At 41.3% G+C, this 25,016-nt stretch overlaps 3 protein-coding genes and 1 pseudogene across 3 annotated transcripts; all 4 read right to left on the reverse strand.

Annotated features, from left to right (window-relative positions):
* Positions 1–511: 511 nt before the first annotated feature.
* On the reverse strand, positions 512–3,061 carry LOC108092806 (tektin-3). Its single transcript, XM_017192578.2, is given in 4 exon segments — positions 512–1,180; positions 1,512–2,099; positions 2,406–2,736; positions 2,739–3,061. Coding segments are annotated over 4 exon segments (1,554 nt in total). The 5' UTR covers positions 2,836–3,061; the 3' UTR covers positions 512–642.
* A 147-nt stretch (positions 3,062–3,208) lies between these two features.
* On the reverse strand, positions 3,209–4,010 carry LOC122319723 (annotated as a pseudogene).
* Positions 4,011–4,371: 361 nt separating this feature from the next.
* LOC108092794 (NFU1 iron-sulfur cluster scaffold homolog, mitochondrial) lies at positions 4,372–7,076 on the reverse strand. Its single transcript, XM_017192566.1, has 3 exons — positions 6,943–7,076; positions 6,627–6,883; positions 4,372–5,016 (listed from the first exon to the last, which is right to left on the reverse strand). Exons 1-3 carry the CDS (start codon positions 7,008–7,010, stop codon positions 4,490–4,492), a joined length of 852 nt encoding a protein of 283 aa, XP_017048055.1. The 5' UTR covers positions 7,011–7,076; the 3' UTR covers positions 4,372–4,489.
* A 2,135-nt stretch (positions 7,077–9,211) lies between these two features.
* LOC108092793 (double-stranded RNA-specific editase 1) lies at positions 9,212–14,412 on the reverse strand. Its single transcript, XM_017192564.2, is given in 5 exon segments — positions 9,212–9,436; positions 9,491–9,930; positions 9,933–10,064; positions 12,387–12,729; positions 14,277–14,412. Coding segments are annotated over 5 exon segments (1,176 nt in total). The 5' UTR covers positions 14,340–14,412; the 3' UTR covers positions 9,212–9,238.
* Positions 14,413–25,016: the final 10,604 nt, after the last annotated feature.

Genomic DNA, 25,016 nt, shown 5'->3' on the forward strand with positions numbered 1-25,016 from the left:
ATGAGGTTTTGTCCCTTCCGCTTGTATGGAGAAACCTCATGAAAATAACATATTTTCCAGAGGTATTTTCCCGCTGGGTATGCGAACGCGGCGTCCACATTGCATTGATTTCCCGTTTTGCGGGTCGGAAAAGCCTCCCTTACTGCATCGCGATGCACCACAGAACTTCGTAGTTCGTAATTTAAAACGTATATAATTTAGCGGTCATTGGAATGCCATCGTAAATTTATAAAAAGTGGTTAAAACAAAAAGTAAAAACTTGAATACCAAAAAATATTTTAACTTAATACATATGTGTAGACACCGGAAATTGTCAGATCAAAACCATAAAAGAAGCGATCTCTAAACTCTTAAAAAACATGCATATAAGAGTTGTTAAATATTCCCAATGATATAGCTAATGCTTTACAGTTCAGAACTTCCTATACAAGCTAAAGATACGCGAAAAGTCGGAATCGTTCTTTCCTCATGAAATGTGCACCGAGCACCCGTCAGAAAAAGCATTTGGGTGTTCAGAGTGGACAAACAGGCAGATTTATTGTGGCAAGAAGCAGGTAAGCGGTGCTACGGTGCAGGGAACCCAAGCCTCCGGAGTCTGGAGCTCGGAGCTCGGAGGCTGGTCCAGTGTCCAGTCGGAGCTGATCAGTACTTGATCAGGTTGCTGACCGGGAAGGAGCGCCTCAGGCTCATGCACTTCTCCCGGTCGATGAACAGGGCGTTGACCTTGTTGCGCAGGTCCACCTCCAGGGTGCAGCGCGTCTTGAGCAGACCCTGGTGCGTGGCCTCCGCCTCCTGCAGCTTGTGGTGCAGCGTCTCCACGGCGCCCTGGATGTCCTGCACCTCCTGGACGAGCCGGTCCTGGGCGTGGTCCTTGCACAGCTCGACGCCCTCGCGGTGCGAGCGGGCCTCCAGCCGCGTCTGGGCCACCTTCAGCGGACCGGACTTGTCCTGGATGGCCTTCTGCAGCAGGAAGAGGTGCTTCTCCATGTCGAACAGCTCCTGCTGCACCTTCTGCAGGTGCAGCTGGACGCGGTTCTTGGCCTCGGCCATCTCCTGGGCGCGCCGGTCGAAGGCGTTGTTCGTGTTGCTCCAGAAGTCCCACACGGTGGTGGCCACCGAGTTCACCACGCTCTGCGAGTCGCTGCGCAGCTGGGAGAGCTTGGCGCGCTCCGCCTGTGACCTGTCGGAGCAGAGAGTGCGAATATATATATATATATACATACATATATGAATGTTATATACTATACATAATTATATTTATACATAATTATATATTGAAAGGGGAACTGAATTGGGAGAGTTTAGAACAGTGTAAAATAAATAAATGAAAGCTATTAAAAACTTCTTCAACAAGTCTGTAGATAGCGGCTTTGATACGATTGTTTCGATTGTTTCGATTGCTTCGATAGTTCGAACAGAAATGCAAGTGTGTACGTGGACTGCCAGGGGAGGAGGGGCTAACAGCATCTTGCTGTGGAAGACCACTTGGGTGGCCAAGGCCGAGTACTCACCGGCGGACGTGCTCGCTGCTGGCCTGCGCCCAGGACTCCTGGGTGCTCACCGAGGGGTCGAACTTCTCGATGCCGCCGTAGTAGGTGATGCCGCGACTGTGGTTGTTCAGCTGGTGGCACATGGAGTCGATGCCCAGCGAGGACTCCTTGTGGGAGACGTCGTCCTCCAGCAGGTGCTGGGCGCCACGGCAGTCGAGCGCTTGCTTCGAGATCTTCTCGTGCAGACCGCCGAGGCGGTCGCGCGAGTTGCGCAGGTTGTTGATCTCGACGAGGAGCGCCTTCTCGACGATGTCGTGCACCTTCTCGGTGCCCTGGCGGGACTCGCGGTGGAAGAGGCACTCCTGGGCGATGTGCAGCGGGATCTCCAGGTCGAGGAGCGCCTTGCCGCACTGCCGCTGCAGCTCGTTGATGTCCGACATCTCGGCGATCAGCTTCTCCAGCTCCGCGTTCAGCTCGTTGCGCCAGAAGGTGAGGTCGGTGATCCGTTCGCCCAGCCGCCGCCCGGCGTCCCGCTGGCCCGAGGTCGCCTTCTCGTCCGTCTCCCGCATCAGACGCACTGCGTCGTTGCGCATGCGCTCAGACAAGTTGCTGGAGCGGAGTAACGTGGCAATTGGCAATCACAACCGGTAAATAAATAGATTAAATGAAGGAGCTGAACAAAAAATTCAGATGCATTTCGGATGGGTTCCATTACTCAAACATGTATACCCATAATAGCTTTAATTAGGCATCTCCTTTAAAGAGAAGCAAGATCTACTCGAAAACAGTGCTGATCGAAATGGGAACCAAAAAGGTGCTCCACAATCCAGGTAACACTGGTGCAGTCCCCATTAAATCGTAATCAGTAAATCGGAAGGACTGCGCGTAAAGATGGGAACTCGCACCCCCACTTACCGGTTCATGTTGGACTCGGAGTACTTGGTCATGTTGTTGTTGTACCACTCGTTGCTGGTGTACCGCGTGTAGAGGGCGGCCCGAGCGGCGTGCTGGGGGTTGCGGTCGAACCCGGTGACCAGGTTGGGGAAGATCATCCCGTCCGTCTTCATGCCCTTGGGCAGGAAGCACTGCTTGGTCAGCTGGTTGGTCACCGGCTGCTCGGGCAGGTGCTTCACCTGGATCAGCTCGTAGGCCATGGCCGGGCGCCACGGGTGCTTCGTGGGCGTCTCGTAGGCGGCGCCCACTCTCGGCGGGATCGAGGGTCCCATGACGGGCTCCATGCAGGGGGAGCGCCCGCCTGGCTCCATGGCTGCAATTGGGAATACATGACCGTGGTTTGCGGGATGCCCGTTCCCGCGGCTCCGCCACCCGCCCCGTTGTGGGCCATCGTGGTCAGTGGATAAAAGTGGGTTCAAGTGGATTAAAGTGGAGGTGTGTGCTTTCGGTTCTGTTTCGGATCGAGGCGGTGGTGCGGTGTACTGCAACCTGAGGCGTGTAACTTTTAATTTGTGCCACGTGAAATTTTGACTACGTGCAAGCGATTTCTCGACAACTTGAAAAAAAAATACGGATACGGAATCGTAACCTCTCTCGGAGCGGAAACAACTGGACTGGGTAATGTTCTGGGTCTGGCCAGGTGACAGGTCTACGAACGCTGTAAAGGCTTGCTTTGATGGCCCATAGAACGTCTAGCCTCTATCCTCGCATTCAAAACTTTAAATATTATTTAATAAGCATATAATATTATGTACATTTTAGGGGCATACTTTCTCTATACTTATATTGATTTCGGGAAATTAAAAATGATGTGCCAGTTGAGGTATTACCGATTCCATATGACAATTTGATTTGTAACCAGGCTTCGGAGTTTCAATACTCAAACCTCAACTGAAGCCTTTCGGGTTTAAAGGGTGGCTTTGAGGGTCCTTCTGATCCCTTGAAATATATACACACTTATACCTTAAATAGTCACTATCGAGCCTTTCTCCCTCTTTCTTTTTTGTTAATGACCTACACCTTCGTACATAGTAGCCAGGGTGATCAGAGGTTAGTGGTCAAAGGGATTGGCGGATACTCAGCGAGGTGCGGTGGTGCAAAGCGATACCCTGTGCTGCGGCGTGGAGTAATGGGCTATGATATGAACTGGGCCGGTACATAGGACTCCATGAGGTTGCGGTGGTCCTTGCGCTCGTTGTACTCGTTCATGTCGGCGGTGGGCCACTTGTCCAGCAGGTTGTCCTTGACCAGGCGGTGATCGAAGATGCGGTTCTCGAGGTAGGAGTGCTTGTGGAACTTGAGCACCTCCTGCCCTTTGAGGGGTGCCATGGTGCCGGCGTGTTGGGACTCCCACTCGGGGCACGGGGCTCGGGGCACTCACTATCGGTACGCTGGATCGCAGGAGCAGGTTCTTGAGCGTTTCGGGCGCCTTTTGCTGCGGATTCGGGTAGCGTTGGCTCAAATAGTGATCCTCGTTCGCCCAGCAGAGCATTGGTCGATGGGCAGTGTTTGTATGTATATTACCAGCTGGTTTTCCCCGCAACCCCGCTCGGTTGGTCTGCTCGGTCCAACGGCTCTGCTTCAAGTGACTCGGACACCACAGCCAGGCCTCTTTCCGGGATAACTTATTGATTAAACTCGGTAGCTTGGCAGCGACATCGCTTGGCAATGGCTTCCCCCCGACTTCGAATTTGTAAAATCAATGGCAATGACACGGGTTTATTGACCCACTTGCCAACGGGGTCAGACTGGGTCGCAGCCCCGCAATTCACTCGCGAATCATTGACCTTGCTCAGCATGAAACTAATTATGACTTCGCTGATCAGATGATCTAGTTGCACACCCTTTCAGTCTGAAGACTGAAGCAAAGTGCTTTACGGTTTGCACAGAATTTCGTACTACAACTTTCCCCACTACAACTGAAAACTGTGCTTAAAGCCGTATATTTATTTAAACACTCAACTACAAGTACGTTTGGTATAGAACTATCGGATTCACTAGAGAATAAGCAACGCAAACAGGATAGAATAACACTGTGGGTCCCACTAGTTGGGACCGCCGCCCGCCGGCTCCTGCTGCTTGAGCGTCTTGAGGTTCTTCTCGAAGCGCTCGAACTCGCTGTCGATCATCCGGTCCGCATCGTCGAAGACCTGCTCCACGGACTCCACCTCCGGGATGTAGAACTGCAGCATGTTCTGCACGCCGTTCTTCAGCGTCACGATGGAGCTGGGGCACGAGGAGCAGGAGCCCTGCATCTTCAGCTTGACAACGCCGCCCTCGTAGCCCATGAAGACTATGTCGCCGCCGTCCTCCTGGACGGTGGGCCGGATGCGGGTGTCCAGCAGCTCTTTTATCATCATCACCGTATCGTCGTCGTCCTCAAGGATCTCGGTGTCCGCGTTCGGCTGGGCGTCGTGCAAGACGGGCAAGCCGCTGGCGAAGAAGTCCATGATGACGGCGAACACCTCCGGCTTGATCAGGCTCCACTCGGCGCCCTCTTGCTTCGAGATGGTGACGAAGTCGGAGCCGAAGAACACGCCTCGCACGCCCTCCACGCGGAAGAGCAATTTGGCTGGAAACGGAAAAAGGAAACTGATTAAACACCTTGCGACTTGCAGTATTAGTGCTAGATGAACCAGAGATTAGGTGAATTACGAGTATATATTAGCTGCAGCAGCAACAAAACGAATGTATTACATGGAACTAGAATGCTGATGCGGAAAATATGTATGTGTGTATAAAATATATCCATGGGCCATTAGGTTTCCTTTACTAAGAACTAACTCTTGACTGAATTCATTAAACCCCTGCAGCGGTGTGTAAATATCATAAAGGAACTATAGGAACCATCGAAATAGTACCTTGTGTATCTAGTGCGGAAAGAACGAGATTACACTCGTGAAGTTAGCGCCCGAGCGCAGCGAGGGCAGCTATACACGAGTGTGATCTCGTATTTACCGTACGAGATACACACGGTGCTTTTTGTCCATAAACCCGTTAAATTTGGCATTTTGAGTGCAAACTGCCGATTACGCACGGGTTATGGTAAACAGCTGAAAACAGCGATCTACCGCACGGAATAGAGGCACGAAAAATGCCAAATTACCGGGTTGTATGACAAAAATGTTATAAAAGGTAAATTGAAAAGACGTAATGCAAAAATTGGAAAAAAGTACCTTATCCTGACTTTGTCGTTACCTATTTATCTATAAGGTGCTTTGTCCTTAAAAGTTGGTCTTTCTACTGTCTATATAAGCTTAATCGCGGAAGTCGTCGGACCAACGCTTGTTGAATATTTATTTGTAGTGGTTGCATTGGTATAACAATTCTCTCCTCTGTACGAGAAGGTCTTTTTTGGCCCAGTGACCAAAAGTTGGTGAATACCATCTCATGAATACCGGCGTTGTTAACACAGATAGGAGAGCATATTCCGTGGGAAACGCCCTACTTTGCAGATTTTTGCATGCCCAATGATTCAGAATATGAACCTTAAAGTTACTCTAAGTTCTGTGTAAGTTAACTAAAGTTAACCCGACAAGAAAAAGCATTTGATCGATTGCTGGCTAACAGCTAACATACACAGCACATTTACCAGCTATGAGTCTCCAACTTATGTTAACTTTAAGTTAAACAAGAAAGGAAGCTATATCCTCTTGCAGACATCAAATATGTCGAGCAAAATACATAAATACATACAAACGATTTTTCAATTCAGTTTCTATATTTTCGACGATTGTTCATATGACAGCTACATGATATTCGAAATTCCAAAAATGATGCTTGTCCAATGAAAAATGTACTTTATGGAATCTGAGGTCTCCTTCACTGCTCTACAAACTTCTGACTGAAATTATAATACCCTCTGCAAGGGTATACAAATTGTATTCAGCCCTACATACATATTTATTATTCAGAAGAATTGAACTGCAACTTTGACAGAAGTTATTTAACTTTTGTTTTTTTCTCTGCAAAATCTCAAGGCTAGTAATTAAAAGTGAGTAGTTTCCTCTTTCCGTAAAAATAAACTAATATCGAAGGGATAGCTTCCCTGGTGGCTAGATTATATATATAGATTACTATACACTATATACTAGAGAACCCCCGAAGTAAAATTAATTTATTTAGTTTAGATTTTAGAGTAACGAGGATCCCTTAGGGAGGTCCTTTCTGGTCCCTACTCACCCAACGGACTGATGTGCGCGGTGGTTCCGTTGGGAAAGTCGTAGGTGTTGCCCTTTCCCAAAACCTCCACGCCGGGCAGGAACTTTAGGCTGTCCGGATTCGGGGTGTCCTGCGTCTGAATGAACATGCTCCTTCTGGCCGCCAGCGGCATCTGCATCTGCAGGAGCCCTCGCCCTTGGCCATTTTGATATCCTGGTTTTAGCGGCGCCGGTTCTGGATTGTTACGTGTGGCGACAATACCCCCAAAGTTGCGCGCTCTGAAAACAGCACATGATTGTAGTTCTGGCATCCACAATTTCTTCCAAGGAATACTCACAGCTGAAGCGAACCAAGGCACCTGGCTCTAAGTGTATTTAGAGCCGTTTGCGACAATAATTTCGACATCCTGTTCGCTTTTGCGTTTGATAACGAAATACTATTGTAAAATCAGCTGTCAGCAAGCAGTCTGGCAGCCCTGTCGCAAGGTGCTGGTTAGCTTTGACTCAAACCCGCTACACTTGGAACAAATCTAACAACTTGGGCGTGGAGTTTTAGACATTTTTCGTGGTTTTCATGTCCAAAATCCAAACCAAGAATTATGCATGTGGATCAACACAACGAAGTTTTGGCGGTTTTCTCATTAGTTCATCGAACGTTCCCGTGGTTGCCTTAAGATTATCTAATTTAATCTTATTATTTTCATATTTGTGTTGAAAAAGAACATTTAATATCTCACAAAAACTATTTTTTGGCTTCCCAGCAAAAGAATCCAAAACTAACAATCCACACGCAAAATGAACCACATCGTTCTTTTGCTTTTCATATTTCACCGGAAGTACATATTTACATACAGTAGAATCCTGTTATAACGACTCCGCTTATAGTGTCCGTCCGGTTTTTGCGACGAAAACTCCATGGGTTGATTGGTCCCTATACAGACTTATACACTTAAATCCTTCTGCTTAGTGCGTCTTCCGGGTATAACGACGAAAAATCGTCGGTCCCTTGAAAGTCCCTATAAGCGGATTCTACTGTATTTGAAATCGATTGCTCTTGAACGCTTTAGAAAGAGACAGACGACGATAAAGATCAGACTTTATTCTTTGTACGGTTGGGATTGTCTTCTTCAGAGTTACAAAACGCATGACAAAAACTACAAAATCACCTGCCAAGTATACAAACATGTTTCATTTATAAGCACCTCTGTTCGGTGCATTTATTGTACAATTATTATTGAAGTATAAGTTTCGTTAATAAGTATATCTTTTAGTGGCTTTAATGCTACAGAAACACATACCATCAACATATTTATGAATTACATAATCTTAGGAAAATAAAAATACCATATAAAACACGCTTCGTATCAGAGCGGTTTCTAAAATCGTATAGAATCTGTTGCGCATTTGACTTTACGGCAGCAGTTTTTGAATAAGGCCGTTAAGCGGGGTGTGGGTGTGTTCCGCAAAGAATGTCTAACCAGCGTTTGAAAATGCAACGCAACTCCGTAGTTTTTGGTTTTGCTCTCGACACCTGCCTGTTTTTGAAAACAGCCGGAAAGATGCCATAGCAGAAAAAGGAAGAGGTATGTGCCCTGCTCTGCTTGCAGCTCACTATCAAGTTTAAAGTCACAAAACCAATACATCTTCGGTTTTCTCCTATGTTTAACAAGAAAGGAAGCTAGCTTCGGCAAGCCGAAGCTTATATACCCTTGCAGTCATTAAATCTGTCTAACAAAATACATAAATAAAGGCTAACAACATCGAATCCATGACGATTTTTCTATTATTTTTCCATGTTGTTCATATGACAGCTATATGATATAGTCGTCCGATTTTGACGAAATTAAATTTGTAACTCAAGACTCATTAGAAAACTCTATATTCCAAAAATCATGATTGTCTGATGAAAAACAACGAGGTTAAAATTCTATTTCTCTTATTTCTAAATAGATTTTTCGATCTTTCCTATGGCAGCTATATGATATAGTACTCCGATTTTTATGAAATTTTTTTCTTGATTTGGGATTATTAAAAAAACTTTTTGTTCCAAAAATCATGGTCGTGGCATTGAAAAGAAGGACATTATAATTTTTTTCCCATTATTTATATATATATTTTTTGATCTCTCCTATGGGAGCTATATGATAGAGTTATCCGATTTTGATAAAATTTAATCAGAAATTTAATAGCAGTTAGAAAACGCCATCTGGAAGGAATCAAGTCGATCTGATCAAAAACAACGGAGTAAGAATTTTTTATTTCATTCTCTCGTATGGGAGCTATCCGATATAGTCGGCCGATCCGGCCCGTTCCGACTTATATACTGCGTCCAATAACTACACACATTTTGGAAAGTTTTCAGCGAGATAGCTTTAAAACTGAGAGACTAGTTTAGGCAGAAACGGACAGACGGACAGACTGACAGACGGACAGACGTACAGACGTATTCGGATTCTGCTCGTGATGCTGATTAAGAATATATATGCTTTATGGGGTCTGAGGTGTCTCCTTCACTGCGTTGCAAACTTCTGGCCAAAATTATAATACCCTTTGCTCTGCAAGGGTATAATAAGGTTCCGGCAATGTTCAAAGTCAGAGAGGCAGCGGTTGCAGAGCAGAACTTTTATGCTGGTCTTAAGCTGTGTCGCCATAGGCGAAGTTCGTTCCGAACAGAGTGTTGCACACTTCTACGGCCACGTTGCGACGTGCGATCTTCTTCGACCTTCCGTTGGCAGTAAACTCGCGATTGTCCACTGTAATTCCCAGATGTTGCAGCACATTGGGCTTGTCGCCAGAGGCTCCATAGTCCACGTAAATGAGTCCCGGACGCATCTGTGGCAGGATTAATTAGTTACTGTATACTATTTAAAGGGTGTTGCAACATACAATGCAAAGAATGGTGGCCGGGTGCATGGTCTCCCAGCCGGAGGGCAGCTCGGTGCGTACTGGTGGCTTCTTCGGCTCCTTGGGAACCGCAGGAACCGGCGGTGCGGCTTCACCTCCTGCCTGCTGGCCAGCATTCGCCGACGGGTGCATCTCGGGCACGACGAAGCCCTCGCGCTCCCACTCTGCGAACAACTTGTAGATGGCAAACGAGGCCAGGTTTAGCATGGGAAGGTCATCCTCCGGTGCGTCCACTTCATCCTTGTTGGTCTCCATGGGCTCTCCGTTTTCACCGATCATCAGCCTGGGCGGCTTTGGCGTCATCTTTGCAATGATGAAGTCGCGCCAAGCCTTCTCGCAGGCCGCGTTCTTGGCTGACATCTTGGAGAGACCCTTGCCCTCGTACTGGTTGGAGTTAACCGTGACAACGGCCGTGAATCCCCGTCGGGATTGCTGTCTATGGTGAAGTCGCTGATAGTCACGCCCTTCACCTCGTTGAGGGCCATCAAGGCGTTCTTCGGCAGCATGTACTTGCGCAGCTGACGGTTCTGTCGCAGCTTCTTGTCTCGAGTTCGCTCTGGGGAAACACAAAGAAGATCGTAATAGCCTCAACAAACATGAAAGGAAGCTAGCTTCGGCAAGCCGAAGCTTATATACCCTTGCAGTCATCAAATATGTCGAACAAAATACATAAATGGTAAACAACTATGACGGGTTTTCTATTAATTTTCCACATTTCGACTATTGTTCATATGACAGCTATATGACATATGACAACGATGTTATCATTTTTTTCCGTTAATTATATATATAGTTTTTTCGATCTTTCCTTTGGCAGCTATATCATAAAGTTGTCCGATTTTTATGAAATTTTTTTCTCGATTTAAGGGTATTAAAACAAGAAAGGAAGCTAGCTTCGGCAAGCCGAAGCTTATATACCCTTGCAGATCTCAAATATGTCGAACAAAATGCATAAAGCCTAACAACATCGAAGCTATGACGATTTTTCTATTCATTTTCCATATTTTCGACTACAGATCATATGGGAGCTATATGATATAGTTTTCCGATTTTGATCAAATTTAATTCGTAATTCAAGAATCGTAAGAAAACTCTTTATTCCAAAAACCATATTTGCCTGATGAAAAACAACGATGTTATAATTTTATTTCCGTTATTTCAATATAGATTTTTCGATCTTTCCTATGGCAGCTATAAGATATAGTTGTCCGATTTTTATAATTCGGACAAATATATCATATAGCTGACATACGAACAATAGTCGAAATTATGGAAAATTAAAAGAAAAATCGTCATAGTTTCAAGGTTGTTTAGCCTTTATGCATTTTGATCGACATATTTGATGACTGCAAGGGTAAATAAGCTTCGGCTTGCCGAAGCTAGCTTCCTTTCTTGTTTATATATGTATTTTTATACCCTTGCAGAGGAAAAGGGTATTATAATTTCAGTCAGAAGTTTGCAACGCAGTGAAGGAGACACCTCAGACCCCATAAAGTATATATATTCTTGATCAGCATCACGAGTAGAATCAGAATACGTCAGTACGTCTGTCCGTCTGTCTGTTTCTCTTCAAACTAGTCTCTCAGTTTTAAAGCTATCTAGCTGAAACTTTGCAAAAAGGTGTGTAGTTATTGCACGCAGTATATAAGTCGGAACGAGCCGGATCGGCCGACTATATCGGATAGCTCCAATACGAGAGAATGAAATAAAAAATTCTCAGGCCGTTGTTTTTGATCAGATCGACTTGAATTCTTCCAGATGGCGTTTTCTAACTACTATTGAATTTCGGGTTAAATTTAATAAAAAACGGATAACTCTATCATATAGCTGCCATAGGAGAGATCGAACAATATATATAGAATTAATGTAAACAAATTGATAACATCGTTGTTTTTTATCCCACGAGCATGAATTTTGAATATCAATTTTTTTAACAACTCTTATATTGAGAAAAAAGTTTCATGAAAATCGGACAACTATATCTTATAGCTGTCATAGGAAAGATCGAAAAATCTATATAGAAATAACGGAAGTAAAATTATAACATCGTGGTTTTTCAACAGACAAGTATGATTTTTGAAATATAGAGTTTTCTTACGACTCTTAAATTACGAATTAAATTTGATCAAAATCGGACAACTATATCATATAGCTCCCATATCATCTATAGTCGAAAATATGGAAAATGAATAGAAAAATCGTTATAGCTTCGATGTTGTTTAGCCTTTATGCATTTTTTTTTTTGACATATTTGATGACTGCAAGGGTATATAAGCTTCGGCTTGCCGAAGCTAGCTCCCTTTCTTGTTCGATCTTTCCTATGTCAGCTATATGATAGTTATCCGAGTTTGACAAAATTTAATCCGAAATTCAATAGTACTTAGAAAACGCCATCTTGAAGAAATCAAGCCGATCTGATCAAAAACAACGGCCTGAGAATTTTTTATTTCATTTTCTCGTATGGGAGCTATCCGATATAGTCGGCCGATCCAGCCCGTTCCGACTTATATATTGCGCGCAAAACTACACAACTTTTGGGAAAATTTCAGCAAGACTTTAAACTTGAGACTAGTTTACATAGAAACCGACAGGAGGACAGACGGACAGACGTACAGACGGATTTGGATTCTGATTGTAATGCTGATCAATAATATACATATATACTTTATGGGGTCTGAGGTGTCTCCTTCACTGCGTTGCAAACTTCCGACTGGAATTATAATACCCTTTGCTCTGCAAGGGTAAAACAACTTTAAAGTAACATTGCTTCTTCAGTTGATTGTATGTAAATTATAAGAAGTGCTATAGTGCGATTGGCACAGGATGAGCTATTACGAGAATCGCTTACAGCCAACTAAATCGTTTTTTTTGCTCTTACCAGACGACTTCTTGCGCTTCTGGAAGATCTTCTTAAAGGGGATCTTGCCTCCGTTTCCGGTACCGCTGCCGTTCTCCTCGCTAATGTCGATGGAGAAGTCCTCGTTGGGTTCCGGCTCGCTGACCATCTCATTAGGCTCCTCCTTCACGATAATGGGCATGGGCAGCTTGGCGGCGATGGCGGCCGCATCCGGCCTCTTGGCCTGGACAGAGTCTGCCACCGGAACGGGAACTGGGAGAGGGGCCGGTGGCGCATGGGAGGCCACCGAAGGAGCCTGCTGCTCCGCGACATTGGTGGCCTGCAACGGCTGTTGGATCAAGGGCTTGGCGCTGGCATTGGGGTTCTGCGTTTGCAAAAGAGTTTCGTTAGCTGATTAGTTGGCGAAGGGATGGATTTTTGTCGCTATGATCCCCTGGACAAAATCTCTCGCAGCGGGCTAATCCAGTGGGTCAACTAAAAAGGGACTCGCTGGCAAACGGAAACCATCAAGTCATCAAGACACCCGGAAGCATCAGGCTGGTCGTCTGGTCTACTAAAAACCATAGTTCAGGAACTAGCCATGGCCATTCCTGCGACCCGAGTGCCCCGAAACGAAGGTCTGCGCCGACGGAGCCACGTGGCCAGCCACTGTGGATTCTCCAGCCATCGCATCTGGCCAAGGACTCAGAGACCCGGGACTAGGCAATTCTCGAACCTGACTAATGCATCAACCAACCATTAGGGCAGTCTAAAAGCCACTTGCCTATTGAATTTGGAAAACCAGTTGACAAAATATACCTTAATATTTAGTAGGAAAAGTACCTAATACAATATTTCTGAACGCAAAAACTAAACTAGGTATATTTCATTTTCACCCTAAACTCCAAAAATAACCTTTTAATTTTTAAGAAGAAAATAAAATTTGTTTTTTTTTATCTTGAACTCTTGTTAAAATAGGAATAATATTTGATAAACGCAATTCACGTTATTGTTTTTTAGTAAAACAACAACAATTATTCGGGTGTGGGAAAAATTTGCCGCATTTATAATACAAAGAAAACGGCACTTACATATGGAAATTATTTAGCAGTTTTTAGTTTTTTTGTGAACAAGACTCCATACCAGAAAAGCCCTGAACATGGAACATAATTATTAATTATTTTAAGTAAAGTTAACTCTTTGCAAGTTAAAAAAAAGGTTTATCGAATTCAAAAGGTAGGATTTGCACTATTGTCGGTTAGGGCTGATGAAGTGTCAGATATTGATTGCCTTGGGGGGTAGGGATCCTTAAGTCCTTGGCCTGTGTTCATTGCCGGCGTCTCGTTTCGGTCACTTTCGGTGGAGTGAATGGGCATTGCTATCTGACGCAAAACTAATAATTTTAGTTACAATTTCGGGTGAATGCATTTTCAGTAGCCATAAAAGTTAGCGATAACCGCAAGTCCAGCTTAAAACTTTCGCAGTGCTGGCCATCTCTAGTTGTTCGAAGGCATGGGCATGGTGAAACGAGTGGAATGACTGGAATATGTAGGGTGGAATGTGGATGCTGGAAGTCATGGGGATGCTGGTGAAATTTCGAACAACCGTCTGCACTTTCGATTAACCCGCTTTTAGTGGCTATTGCAAATGGATTCACAATTGGGGTGATACACACATTTTCATATTGTGCGCTGCAAATTATAGAAACGAAAACGGAATCTGTTATTTCTGAAAGTAACTATGCAAATCGCTTTTTATGAATATTTTCAATTTTATCAGGAGCAACGTCATCGTGACGTCACAGGCACCTAATAAATACGCACACATGCTAAAAAATGAAACAATTTGCATTGCAGTTTTTGGGTGAAAAAAAGAATGAGACGCAAGAATCATGTTTTTCCAATGCCGGATAAACCGCTAAATCGTACTTACGTAAATTCCGCCGGAAACAAATGATTTGTTGTTGGCTGTAGTTGGACGACGAGCTCGCTTCATCTTTATTTTTTTTCCGAATTTACTTTCCCGACTTCACCTCAGAAATAGTTTTGTGAAATATAGAGCTGAGAAAAGATGGGTCTAACAAACGATTATATCGATGTTTTGAAATTGTTCGATGTATCGATTCTCTAAAACATCAATGTTTTTCGCAGACTGGGGTAGTGTCACCGATCGCCGTGGTTTTCCACCACGGTGCATCGGTGTTTGACAAAAATGCGTAACGTGATAACTTATCCGATGCACACTCCTAAGCAATCAAATTCACTCTCCTTACCTAGCGAAGACATTTTTCGACTTTAGCAAGTGTACCAACCATCGTTAGCCACGACAATCTTTAGTATATTTAAAAAGCGGAAGTTTTAAATTTTGAAAATTTAGTTGAGTTATTTGGCAATTGGCTCTTAGGTTCAAAATAGTACGTATTTCACTCCCAATTTTATCTTAATTAAAAATCAATTCAATTTTCTTGTACAACATCAATGGGTCTGTGTCATTAACGTATGTATATAATACGCTGGATCTTTTTATTTTCTGGTAACCTAGCTAAGTTTTTATACCCTTGCAGAGCAAAAGGGTATTATAATTTCAGTCAGAAAAATGCAACGCAGATTTTTGGAATATAGAGTTTTCTAACTACTCTTGAATTGCATATTAAATTTCAAAAAAAATCGGACAACTATATCATATAGCTTCCATACGAACAATAGTCGGAAATATGGAAAATGAATGGAAAAATCGTTATAGCTTCGATGTTGTTTAGCCTTTATGCATTTTTTTCGACATATTTGATGACTGCAAGGGTATATAAGCTTCGGCTTGCCGAAGCTAGCTTCTTTTCTTGTTATACCCTTGCAGAGCAAAAGGGTAAGTAGGTAGTTTATGGGCATTCTGGGACAAGTTTTTTGTTTAATTAGCGAGGTTTCGAACCAAAAAGCTCTTTTTAGCGAAGTTTCGAACCAACAAGCTCATTTAGCGAAGTTCTGAGTCAAGAAGCTTTTTAGTTTTGAATTTCTGGATCAAAAAAACAGGTTCATTGATGGCGCGCATATTTAAAATCTTTGTTGGCGCGCATATTCAAATTTCAGAGTGCACATAAACAACCTACTACCTACTACTACTACTACTACTACTACAACAACTACTACGGAGCAAATCCATTGTTGCAGTGAAAGGAATGGATTTGTGGGACGTGTGAGTTTTTGAGAAAATTGCACAGTGTTTGACCTTGAATAATATATTATGGGGAGGTCGGTGGCCGGCCTGCTGCCGGCTTTTGTTGCCGGGCTGGAGTGAATGAGTGAGTGATTGGAGGGGGTTGTTGATAATGTGTGAATGTGGGTCACTTGGGTGAGTGTACTGTGTGAAATTTACATACACAGTATACTGAGTCATGGTATAATAACTACAAGGTAGTCCCGACCCCGGCAGAATTGTTCGGGTTTAGTCCACTATCCGATAGGGCCTATCGCCTCAGTACGCTCGGGTCGCTTGCAGTAAGAGGTTGTCCGCGGACGATTTTTTCTCAAAACGTTAACCCTTGTTTAACCCCGACGGTTCGATCGGAGATCACAAAGCGCTCCTCGCAATTGCTTCAGCATTCAACCTTTGCTGAGGGTAATACGCCCTGTCATTTCGGCAGCGGTAAGTTCTGCGCCGAGCGATTCCACTTCCCGCTCTTGAACTTCCGAAATTCGCTGGAGGCTATGCGAATTGGGCAGATTTTTACTCTATGTTTACTACCATCATAGATAGTCATTCTGACCTGACCAACATAGAAAAGCTGCAGCATCTTCGTTCATGCCTGAGGGATTCTGCGTTGGAAACCATCCGCTCGCTATAAATTTCGGATGGCAATTATTCTGTTGCTGATTTATTCTGATTTATTGCAAAACAGATTTGATAATCGCCGTTTGGTTTTTCAGGCACACATTACTGAGATCCTGGGGCTAAAGGCAGTGCAGAGTGGTTCGGTTTCGATGCTTCGGGAGCTGTCCGATAAATTTAAGGCTCATATTCGTGCTTTAAAGGGACCCTTCTGTCTAAATACTGCTTCAAAAGCTAGATCCTGCGAGCCAGGCCAAATGGGAGGAGCGGTTAGAGGTCCAGCATTCGTCAATCTAATTCCGACGTGGGAATCCATGGCATAATTTTTGGAGCAGCGATGCAGGACATTGGAGATTGTGGATTTCGCCATGGCAAGCTATGCGTCTGGCAATCAGGTGGGAAATAACGGAACGTCTAATTCTCGTAGATCCGCTTTTGTTGCCACAAATTAACCCTTGGATTTGTTCGTTCTATAATGCTATGGCATCAATTGAGGCAGTGCAATTCCAGCAATTGTCGTGCATGCGGAGCTAAACACCACACCCTCCTTCACTTGGGAAACTCAGCCTTAGCTTCTCCACAGGCAGGATCACAGCTTCCAGAAACTCTTGCCGGCTGGCGAAGAGCCATCTGCCGTGCCTTCCTCATCCGCTGCTCTTATTGCTCAGGATTTCAGTACTGACATTGTGCTCCTCGCCACTGCCACCGTTCTCGTAAAAAATCGGTCTGGAGTTTTCGTTCCGTGTCGAGCCCTTCTTGATTCAGGCTCTCAACTGCATCTCATAACATCCCGCTTCGCAGATCAGCTTCAAACAAAGAAGATAAAGTCTTCGGGAAGTGGAATCGCTCGGCGCAGAGCTTGCCGCTGCTGATGGCCGAAATGACAGGGCGTATTACCATCAGCAAAAGTTGAATGCTGAAGCAATTGCGAGGAGCGCTTTGTGATTCATTCACTCATTCACTCCAGCCCGGCAACAAAAGCCGGCAGCAGGCCGGCCACCGACCCCACGCATAATATATTATTCAAGGTCAAACACTGTGCAATTTTCTCAAAAACTCACACGTCCCACAAATCCATTGCTCCGTGGTAGTAGTTGTAGTAGTAGTAGTAGGTAGTAGGTAGTAGGTAGTTTATGTGCACTCTGAAATTTGAATATGCGCGCCATCAAAGATTTTAAATATGCGCGCCATCAATGAACTTTTTTTTATGATCCAGAAATTTAAAACTAAAAGGCTTCTTGACTCAGAACTTCGCTAAATGAGCTTGTTGGTTCGAAACTTCGCTAAAAAGAGCTTTAGAGCTTTTTGGTTCGAAACCTCACTAATTAAACAAAAAATTTGTCCCAGAATGCCCATAAACTACCTACTTACCCTTTTGCTCTGCAAGGGTATAACAAGAAAAGAAGCTAGCTTCGGCAAGCCGAAGCTTATATACCCTTGCAGTCATCAAATATGTCGAAAAAAATGCATAAAGGCTAAACAACATCGAAGCTATAACGATTTTTCCATTCATTTTCCATATTTTCGACTATTGTTCGTATGGAAGCTATATGATATAGTTGTCCGATTTTGTTGAAATTTAATATGTAATTCAAGAACAGTTAGAAAACTCTATATTCCAAAAATCATGCTTGTCTGATGAAAAACAACGATGTTATAATTTTATTTCCCGTATTTCTATATAGATTTTTTTATCTTTCCTATGGTAGCTATATGATAACGATGTCGGATTTTAATGAAATTTTTTATTGGCCAATCGTCGGATCACCGTTAGAGAAGTTGCTAAGGACCCAAACATATCGATTGGCTCGTGCCATTCGATTTTATCAATGATTTGGACAAAGCAGCTGTCAACAATTAAGCGAACATTCAAAGTGGCCGAGCTTGTCGGCATAAGTGAGAGACATGAGTACCAACATAACGCCACAAAAAAATTGAAATTCAATACGAGGTAACCCGCGAAAATTCAAAATTCGCGATACATTTGAACACACCAGGTGTATTTACTTTTGATCTGTTTATGGCAGCTATATGGTGGAGTTATCCGATTTTGATAAACTTTTATCCGAAATTCAATAGTGGTTAGAAATCGCCATCTGGAAGAAATCAAGTCGATCCGATCAAAAACAACGGCGTTAGAATTTTTAATTTCAATTTCTTGTATGGGAGCTATCCTATATAGTCGCCCGATCCGGCCCGTTCCGACTTATATACTGCGTGCAATAACTACACACCTTTTGGGAAAGTTTCAGCAAGATAGCTTTAAAACAGAGTGACTAGTTTGCGTAGAAACAGACAGGAGCACAGACGTACAGACTTATTTCGATTCAGAAGGTGATGCTGATCAAGAATATACATATATACTTAATGTGGTCTGAGGTGGCTCCTTCACTGCGTTGCAAACTTCTGACTGAAATTATAACACCCTTTGCTCTGCAAGGGTATACAAAGTATATTAATGATACACATGATGTTAAGATTAAGTTCAAGAAAGAGAAAATAAGAGTTCCCAAAAGTAATAAAAGGGTACAGGAGAAAGTAATTGAAAGTGATAGTGATGCTTATGTTGACGCTTACTCACAATACTCTCATATAGATGAATCCGATGTTTCGCAACAGTCTGATATAGATGATTTAAGGGGGGAAATACAATTAGAAATTTTTTTTTTTCGAAAAATTTTTTTTTGGCTTAATGTACTCCAAATATATCTGGGAGTAAGCCTTTAAAAGCATAAAGCCGTCCGGTACTTATTTTCAGAGTTATACGCAATTTAGTGAGGGTGTGTCATATGGCGGACATGCACAAAAGTAAACTTTAAACGCTTCTCCTGAAAAGTCGTGTTTTCAAAGTCGCCGTGCAATGTACAGGTCAGAGATTTTATTTTAATCGAATGCGGTTTTTTGCATTATGTTTGAAATTAAATTCTCCACACCATGAATATAACGGTTTTTCATATATGTTTGTTATAACATGTTTTTTTTACAATCAAACTCAAAAAAAAATCGTTATTTTTGAAATTTTTTTTTAACCTAAAATTTTTTAATGGAAAAATAATTTTTTTTAAATATGGTTTAATTCATGGTGTGCGCTGTACCTTTAAGTTTAAAGCCCAGTTGCTGTTTTTTGTTTAAGTCGTGATCCTGGACCTGGAGACTGCACGGCGCAAAGTCCTTCCCTAAAAACACGACTCCACATTATTGATCATAAATGGGCTTAATTACAATATTTTTCAAAAAACTTGACTGATTTTTATTGCTCAATAATTACCCAATAACATGCAAAAAGAATCACTAAGATTCATTTAATACTCTACTTGCAATCCACTCCCAAAGATAGCCCTCATTTCAGGCCTTCTAATTGTATTTCCCCCCTTAAATGAAAGTGTATATGAAGAAACCGGGGTGAAGTATAATATCAACATTAATCAATTAAAACAAGAAAAGATTTTAGATAATAGTTGTGGACCAAGAGAAGAAAATAATATTTCAGTGTTGGGTAACAGTACACTTAAAATTAAAAAAAATGTAATGGAATTAGGAACTGGAAATTTATGGACTCTATCACCTGGTCTATTCTCTTTAATTTTTCATAACAGTCCTAAGGATTATACTAAGAATGATTTAGAATCATATAGAAACATTTTAATTGAAACAAGTGCTTACAAAAGAAACTATCAACCAGATGGTCAAATAAAAGAAAATCGTTCTAAAAAATATTCCTCAAATATTAAACCATTAATATCATCTGCAGTAAATAAAGAATATACTGGTTCTGGGTATATGAGACTACAAAAAATACCACCAAATTATGTATATTGGGATAATGTTAATGAACTTATTGAAAGATTGCAATTCTTAATGGCATCAAGAGCTGCTGGTAATAATGACCATACTAATGAAATTCTTTCAAGAATAGAAGAATTGCGTGAAGGAAAAATAACACTGTGCGACAAAAAAATGTTTGAGTTGATTTTTTCTTATTTTTCACTTCTACTAGTCAAAATAAGAATACAAGTTTTTGGATTTGTTAATATCAATAGCCAATCAGCTTCTACGCACACTCAAAGGTCCCAAAAACGCGTGTTTTTGCATATTTCACAGCCTTATAATACCATATTGGGAAAATATTTTTTCACCGTTATAAGCGTTTTATGCAAGTTCAATATCTATTAATTAAAATATATTAAGCAAATATACCGTTAGGCTTTTATAACAGTGCTTTAAAATTTTTTTCTCCCAATTCTATACTCTGGGCGACTTTGTATGGAACTTGTTACGCGAGGATACCTCTGAAAAAGCCAAAAAAAATCAGAAAAAAATTTCACTTTTAAAAAAAATAATAGTTTATTGGAAGTAAAAAAAAAATAATATTTTGTGTTAAATATTTTCATAATAATAATTTCATAAAATTTATCATAAAAAAATAAATCCTATCACTTAGAAGGTGGCATAAATATTTTTGTGCATAACTTATGCCCCTTAACCGAAAACAATCAAAAAAGTAACTCAAACAAACATTTCGTTAAATTTTGTCGCACAGTGTAATATATTAATAAAATAGAAAACATTTTCTCATTTTGTTTAATAGTAAAATGTCTATTGACAAGTTTGGTCACTTTTCAAATGATAGAGATTTTTCCTCACTTTTTAAAAGGGAAGTTGAGAGTCTTACAGGTATAAATCTAGATACTGATGGTCACATAAATGTTCAGAACAAAAGAATCAACAACCTTCAAAACCAATAAATGGAAATGATTTGGCTATTCAATTTTATGTAGATGAAAAAATTAACGAAGCGAAGCTACAACAAATGGAAACTATAACTAAATCATTTAAACTACGAAATAAAAGAGTATCACAGTTGGAAAGTAAAGTAATAAAAATTATAACTCAAATGGAGTATATACAAAATACATTAAAAGAGCTTTTTGATAAATTGGAAAATCTTAACAAATTCATAAACCAAAATGTAAAAAACCCCCCACCAATCATTCGTTCTGATCAGATACAAATAGATGGAACGATACTTCGAAATAGTCAATTTTCACGTTGTGAAAATGAAGAAGAGGTCTTAATAATTAATGTGGTGTAGCATATCACGGGTCTACAGAATATCAGGGTATTCTGTAGTGACCAGCTGATGGACGTACGAGGTAGTGCATCACGCGTTGCTATGAGAGTACCACTCGAAATGCTGGCGTTTTATGCAGCAATATTATTTGATTTCGCGTGCTTTGGGGTAGGGGGGATTAACTCACTCATAAAGAAGAAAGAAAGAAAGAAATAGTAATTAAACGATCGATAATAGAAAAGGAAATGATACAATTCTAAAACAACTTGACTTGAATGTTGCTGCTGTAGTTGTTGTTCAGCAACTTGCGTTAGTCCACCCAACCTAGACCATTTATTCCGTCTCCAAAATGTCTTTCATTAAATGGTCCCTATGTTCAAGTCGCTTCTTTAATACCCTACCATATTGTTGTTCGGCATGACCCCACGGTAAACGCTTAGCAGTTGTTCATTTCAACTTGATACCATTTATTCATAACAATAGTTCTCCATCACGGTGGTGGTAGCGTTTAAAGTTAATTCCTATAAAAATATTTAATTTAATTAGGCTTGATATTTATATAAATTTTCGCACAAAATCTTAAAATGTTCTTTTTATTTATCGTGAGAATGGTGCTGTGGAAAAGATAATACGGCAAAGGTATATACAGTGGGGAGCAAAATTGAGTACATCTTTGCATATTTCACATTTCGGAGCGAATGATAAAGGAAAAAGTAAGGCAAGTGAAAAAAAAAGTTTATTCTCTTTATTCAATACTAGAGGGCCTGTGTCCGCTTCGCTGGTCAACACAATTTAACAACATAAAAGTCAATGTTGCAACATTTTTCAAATATATGGAAGTATAGAAAGATGGTGATTTAACACTTTTCCAGTTTGACTTCTCCACTTGCGCAGCACAATCCAGCCGTTTCTCTTTTAAACTTTAACGCACTGCAATATCGGTATATAGTCGCCATTGGTCCAATATCTAAATTTTCATTATCACTGTAGTTCGCAGTGGGGTCATATTGGAATGCCAAGCGATTGAATGATGCCAATAATCTCCATGTGCTCATTTGTCTTTCTTCGCATAAGTTTTGTGAATATACTTGTTGCTGGCTTGGATGTCTGCGGCCAATGTTTGCACGTCGTCCTCTAAGCATTTTGGACTATGGACAGAGTGGTGAATTTATCCTTAAATGCACGATCCACATCATTTTCACAGTTCAACTTAAATTGAATAAAAATTCTTTTTTTTTAACAATTTCACAGTGAACACAAAAATTGAGTTAAAATGGTAAGGGAGCGTGTTTGTCAGTTCGATGAGGTAGCAACTCACTTTATATGCGACAATATTGCAATTTTCTTACGGATCCCTAATTTTTTTCAAAATAAATTATAGCCTATTTAACTCCACGATAATATAGCTTTCTATCGGTGAAAGAATTTTTTAGATCGGACCAGTAGTTCAGGAGCCTATTCCCTGCAAACAAACAAACAAACAAACAAACAAACAAACAAACAAACAAACAAACAAATTTTACCTCTTTATAATATTAGTATAGATAGTATAGATATGTATAATTGAATATACATTAACGAGAAAAGATCAACGAAGAGGTGCACACAGAAGAAAAGAAAACTTGAAAACAAAAACAACTCGTATGTACTCATTTATGCACCTTTGACATTTTAAACTTCTTATCTGCAAAAGAATCAAAAATTAACCGTTAATTGTCAACTTATTGCTTTTGCTTTGTTTCTTAGACTTATTGTAATGTGCTTATTATGATTCAAAGTGTCGACGTGGTTACATTGGAAGTTAAGAGCAATTTTTATTATTATTTCAAAATTATGCGTAAATTGAGTCAGGACGTTGAGAATTCGATAATAGGTCTTACCGAGAAAGGATGTTCGTCGTGGATAATATCCAGTAAACTCGGAATAAGTCAGTCGGTGGTCATACGCGTCCAAAAAGACGCAAAGTTTCGGTTGAATCCCCTCTTAGAGGCCGTCCTCGACTTTCAAACGATGCGGATGCTCGTCATATTATGGCTAATATGAGAAAGAACAAGTTCTTAACGCCTAAGGGGGCTTCTTTAGAGATAAATAAAGACGTAAGTCGATGGACAGCTCGAAGAGCACTTAAAAAAATTGGATATGTTGCAGCAGTAAAAAAAAATAAACCTGCGTTGTCGGACAAAAATGTGAAGGCACGTTTAAGTTTTGGCAGACATCAACTAAATTGGTCTATAGATGACTGGAAGCGGGTAATTTGGTCAGATGAAACAAAGTTTAATAGATTCCAATCAGATGGAAAACAATATTGCTGGCGTTGGCCCGGTAAAACTGTAACATTCGTATGACAGCCTTTCATATATAAACATCAAATATAACAACCTTTGTATAACAGACATAAACCACGCTCAAAAGCTTCAAAGCTCCTTTGACCGATCAATGTAACTAAACTTCAAAGCTCCTTTAATTACCATATGTTTCATATTAACTAATGTAAGATTACGATAAGAACATAAGAACAGTTACGATTAAGCTTATGCATAAGAACCAATGTAAACCAAAACGTATAAAAGACGGGCCTTGAGCTCGAATAAAGTCATTCAAGCATTACTACTACAAAACAATCCAGCGACACCACGTTAAGCAGACTGTAAAGCATGGTGGAGGCAATATAAAGGTTTGGAGCTGTTTCAACTGGTGGAACATTGGAGCAATGCACAAAATAGAAGGGATTATGAACAAAGAGCAATATCTAAGTATTTTGAGGAACCATCTTCCCGAATTTATTGATCGCAGTGCTTACAACGAAGCTGAAATCGTGTTTCAGCAGGATGGAGACCCGAAGCACACTGCAAAAGTCGTCCAGAAATGGCAAATGGACCAAAATTTTCAGTTGGTGCAGTGGCCGGCTCAAAGCCCTGACCTAAACCCAATCGAAAATTTGTGGTCAATAGTCAAAAGACGATTGGGACAATATAATTCAGCTCCATCAAACCTCGCAAATGTATGGGAAAGGGTGCTTGAGGAGTGGCGCCGTATACCCAAAGAAATTTTGGAAAACCTTGTGGAGAGTAGGCCAGACCGTATTGAAAGTGTCATAAAAAAAAAATGTTTATGGACGAAATATTAATATTTTACTAAAAATTCCATTTAACGATCTTGTTTGCAGATAAGAAGTTTAAAATGTCAAAGGTGCATAAATGAGTACATACGAGTTGTTATACCCTTGCAGAGCAAAAGGGTATTATAATTTCAGTCAGAAGTTTGCAACGCAGTGAAGGAGACACCTCAGACCCCATAAAGTATATACATATATAATCAGCATCAAAAAATCTGCGTGCTAAGGCAAGCGATAAAATTGGTCACAATCTCTCGAACCAAGATCAGCGGAAAAAAGAAGGAAAGAAAGAGCTCCCTTATATTTGGGACATAGCCTGACGCGGCTCGGGACTTCCAGTGTTGTTGAAGCCCGACATGCCCTCCCTTCCTTTGGCTGCTCTTGCCCAAAAAAATGTAATTATTCTCGAGCAGCCCGTCCGCGTTTCAGGGTCTCACGGGGTCAAGCCTGCTTAAGGTCAAAAATGGGGGTTCTTGAAACATTATAAAGCTTATTTAATATTAGGACTTCAAAATCTGACATTAAATTAAGAGACACACAGAAATTTATAAACGCACCGATAAGCATAAATACTTAAATTACATATAAATAAATAAGTAAAAAGGAACAATTTTGGTCTAAAAAGTCATTTATGTCTTAAAAGCAAATTCTCAAAAGTTTCCTA

This window comes from Drosophila ficusphila, unplaced genomic scaffold (assembly GCF_018152265.1).
Source record: "Drosophila ficusphila isolate 14025-0441.05 unplaced genomic scaffold, ASM1815226v1 contig_197, whole genome shotgun sequence".
NCBI classification, from domain to species: domain Eukaryota; kingdom Metazoa; phylum Arthropoda; class Insecta; order Diptera; family Drosophilidae; genus Drosophila; species Drosophila ficusphila.

Coding starts and splice junctions, on each gene's coding strand:
- LOC108092794 (XM_017192566.1), bottom strand. CDS start 7,010: ATGTCGAAATTATTGTCGCAAACGGCTCTAAATACACTTAGAGCCAGG. Junction 6,884..6,942: donor TGCCTTGGTTCGCTTCAGCT/GTGAGTATTCCT, acceptor TGCTGTTTTCAG/AGCGCGCAACTTTGGGGGTA. Junction 5,017..6,626: donor CGCGCACATCAGTCCGTTGG/GTGAGTAGGGAC, acceptor TTCCGTTTCCAG/CCAAATTGCTCTTCCGCGTG.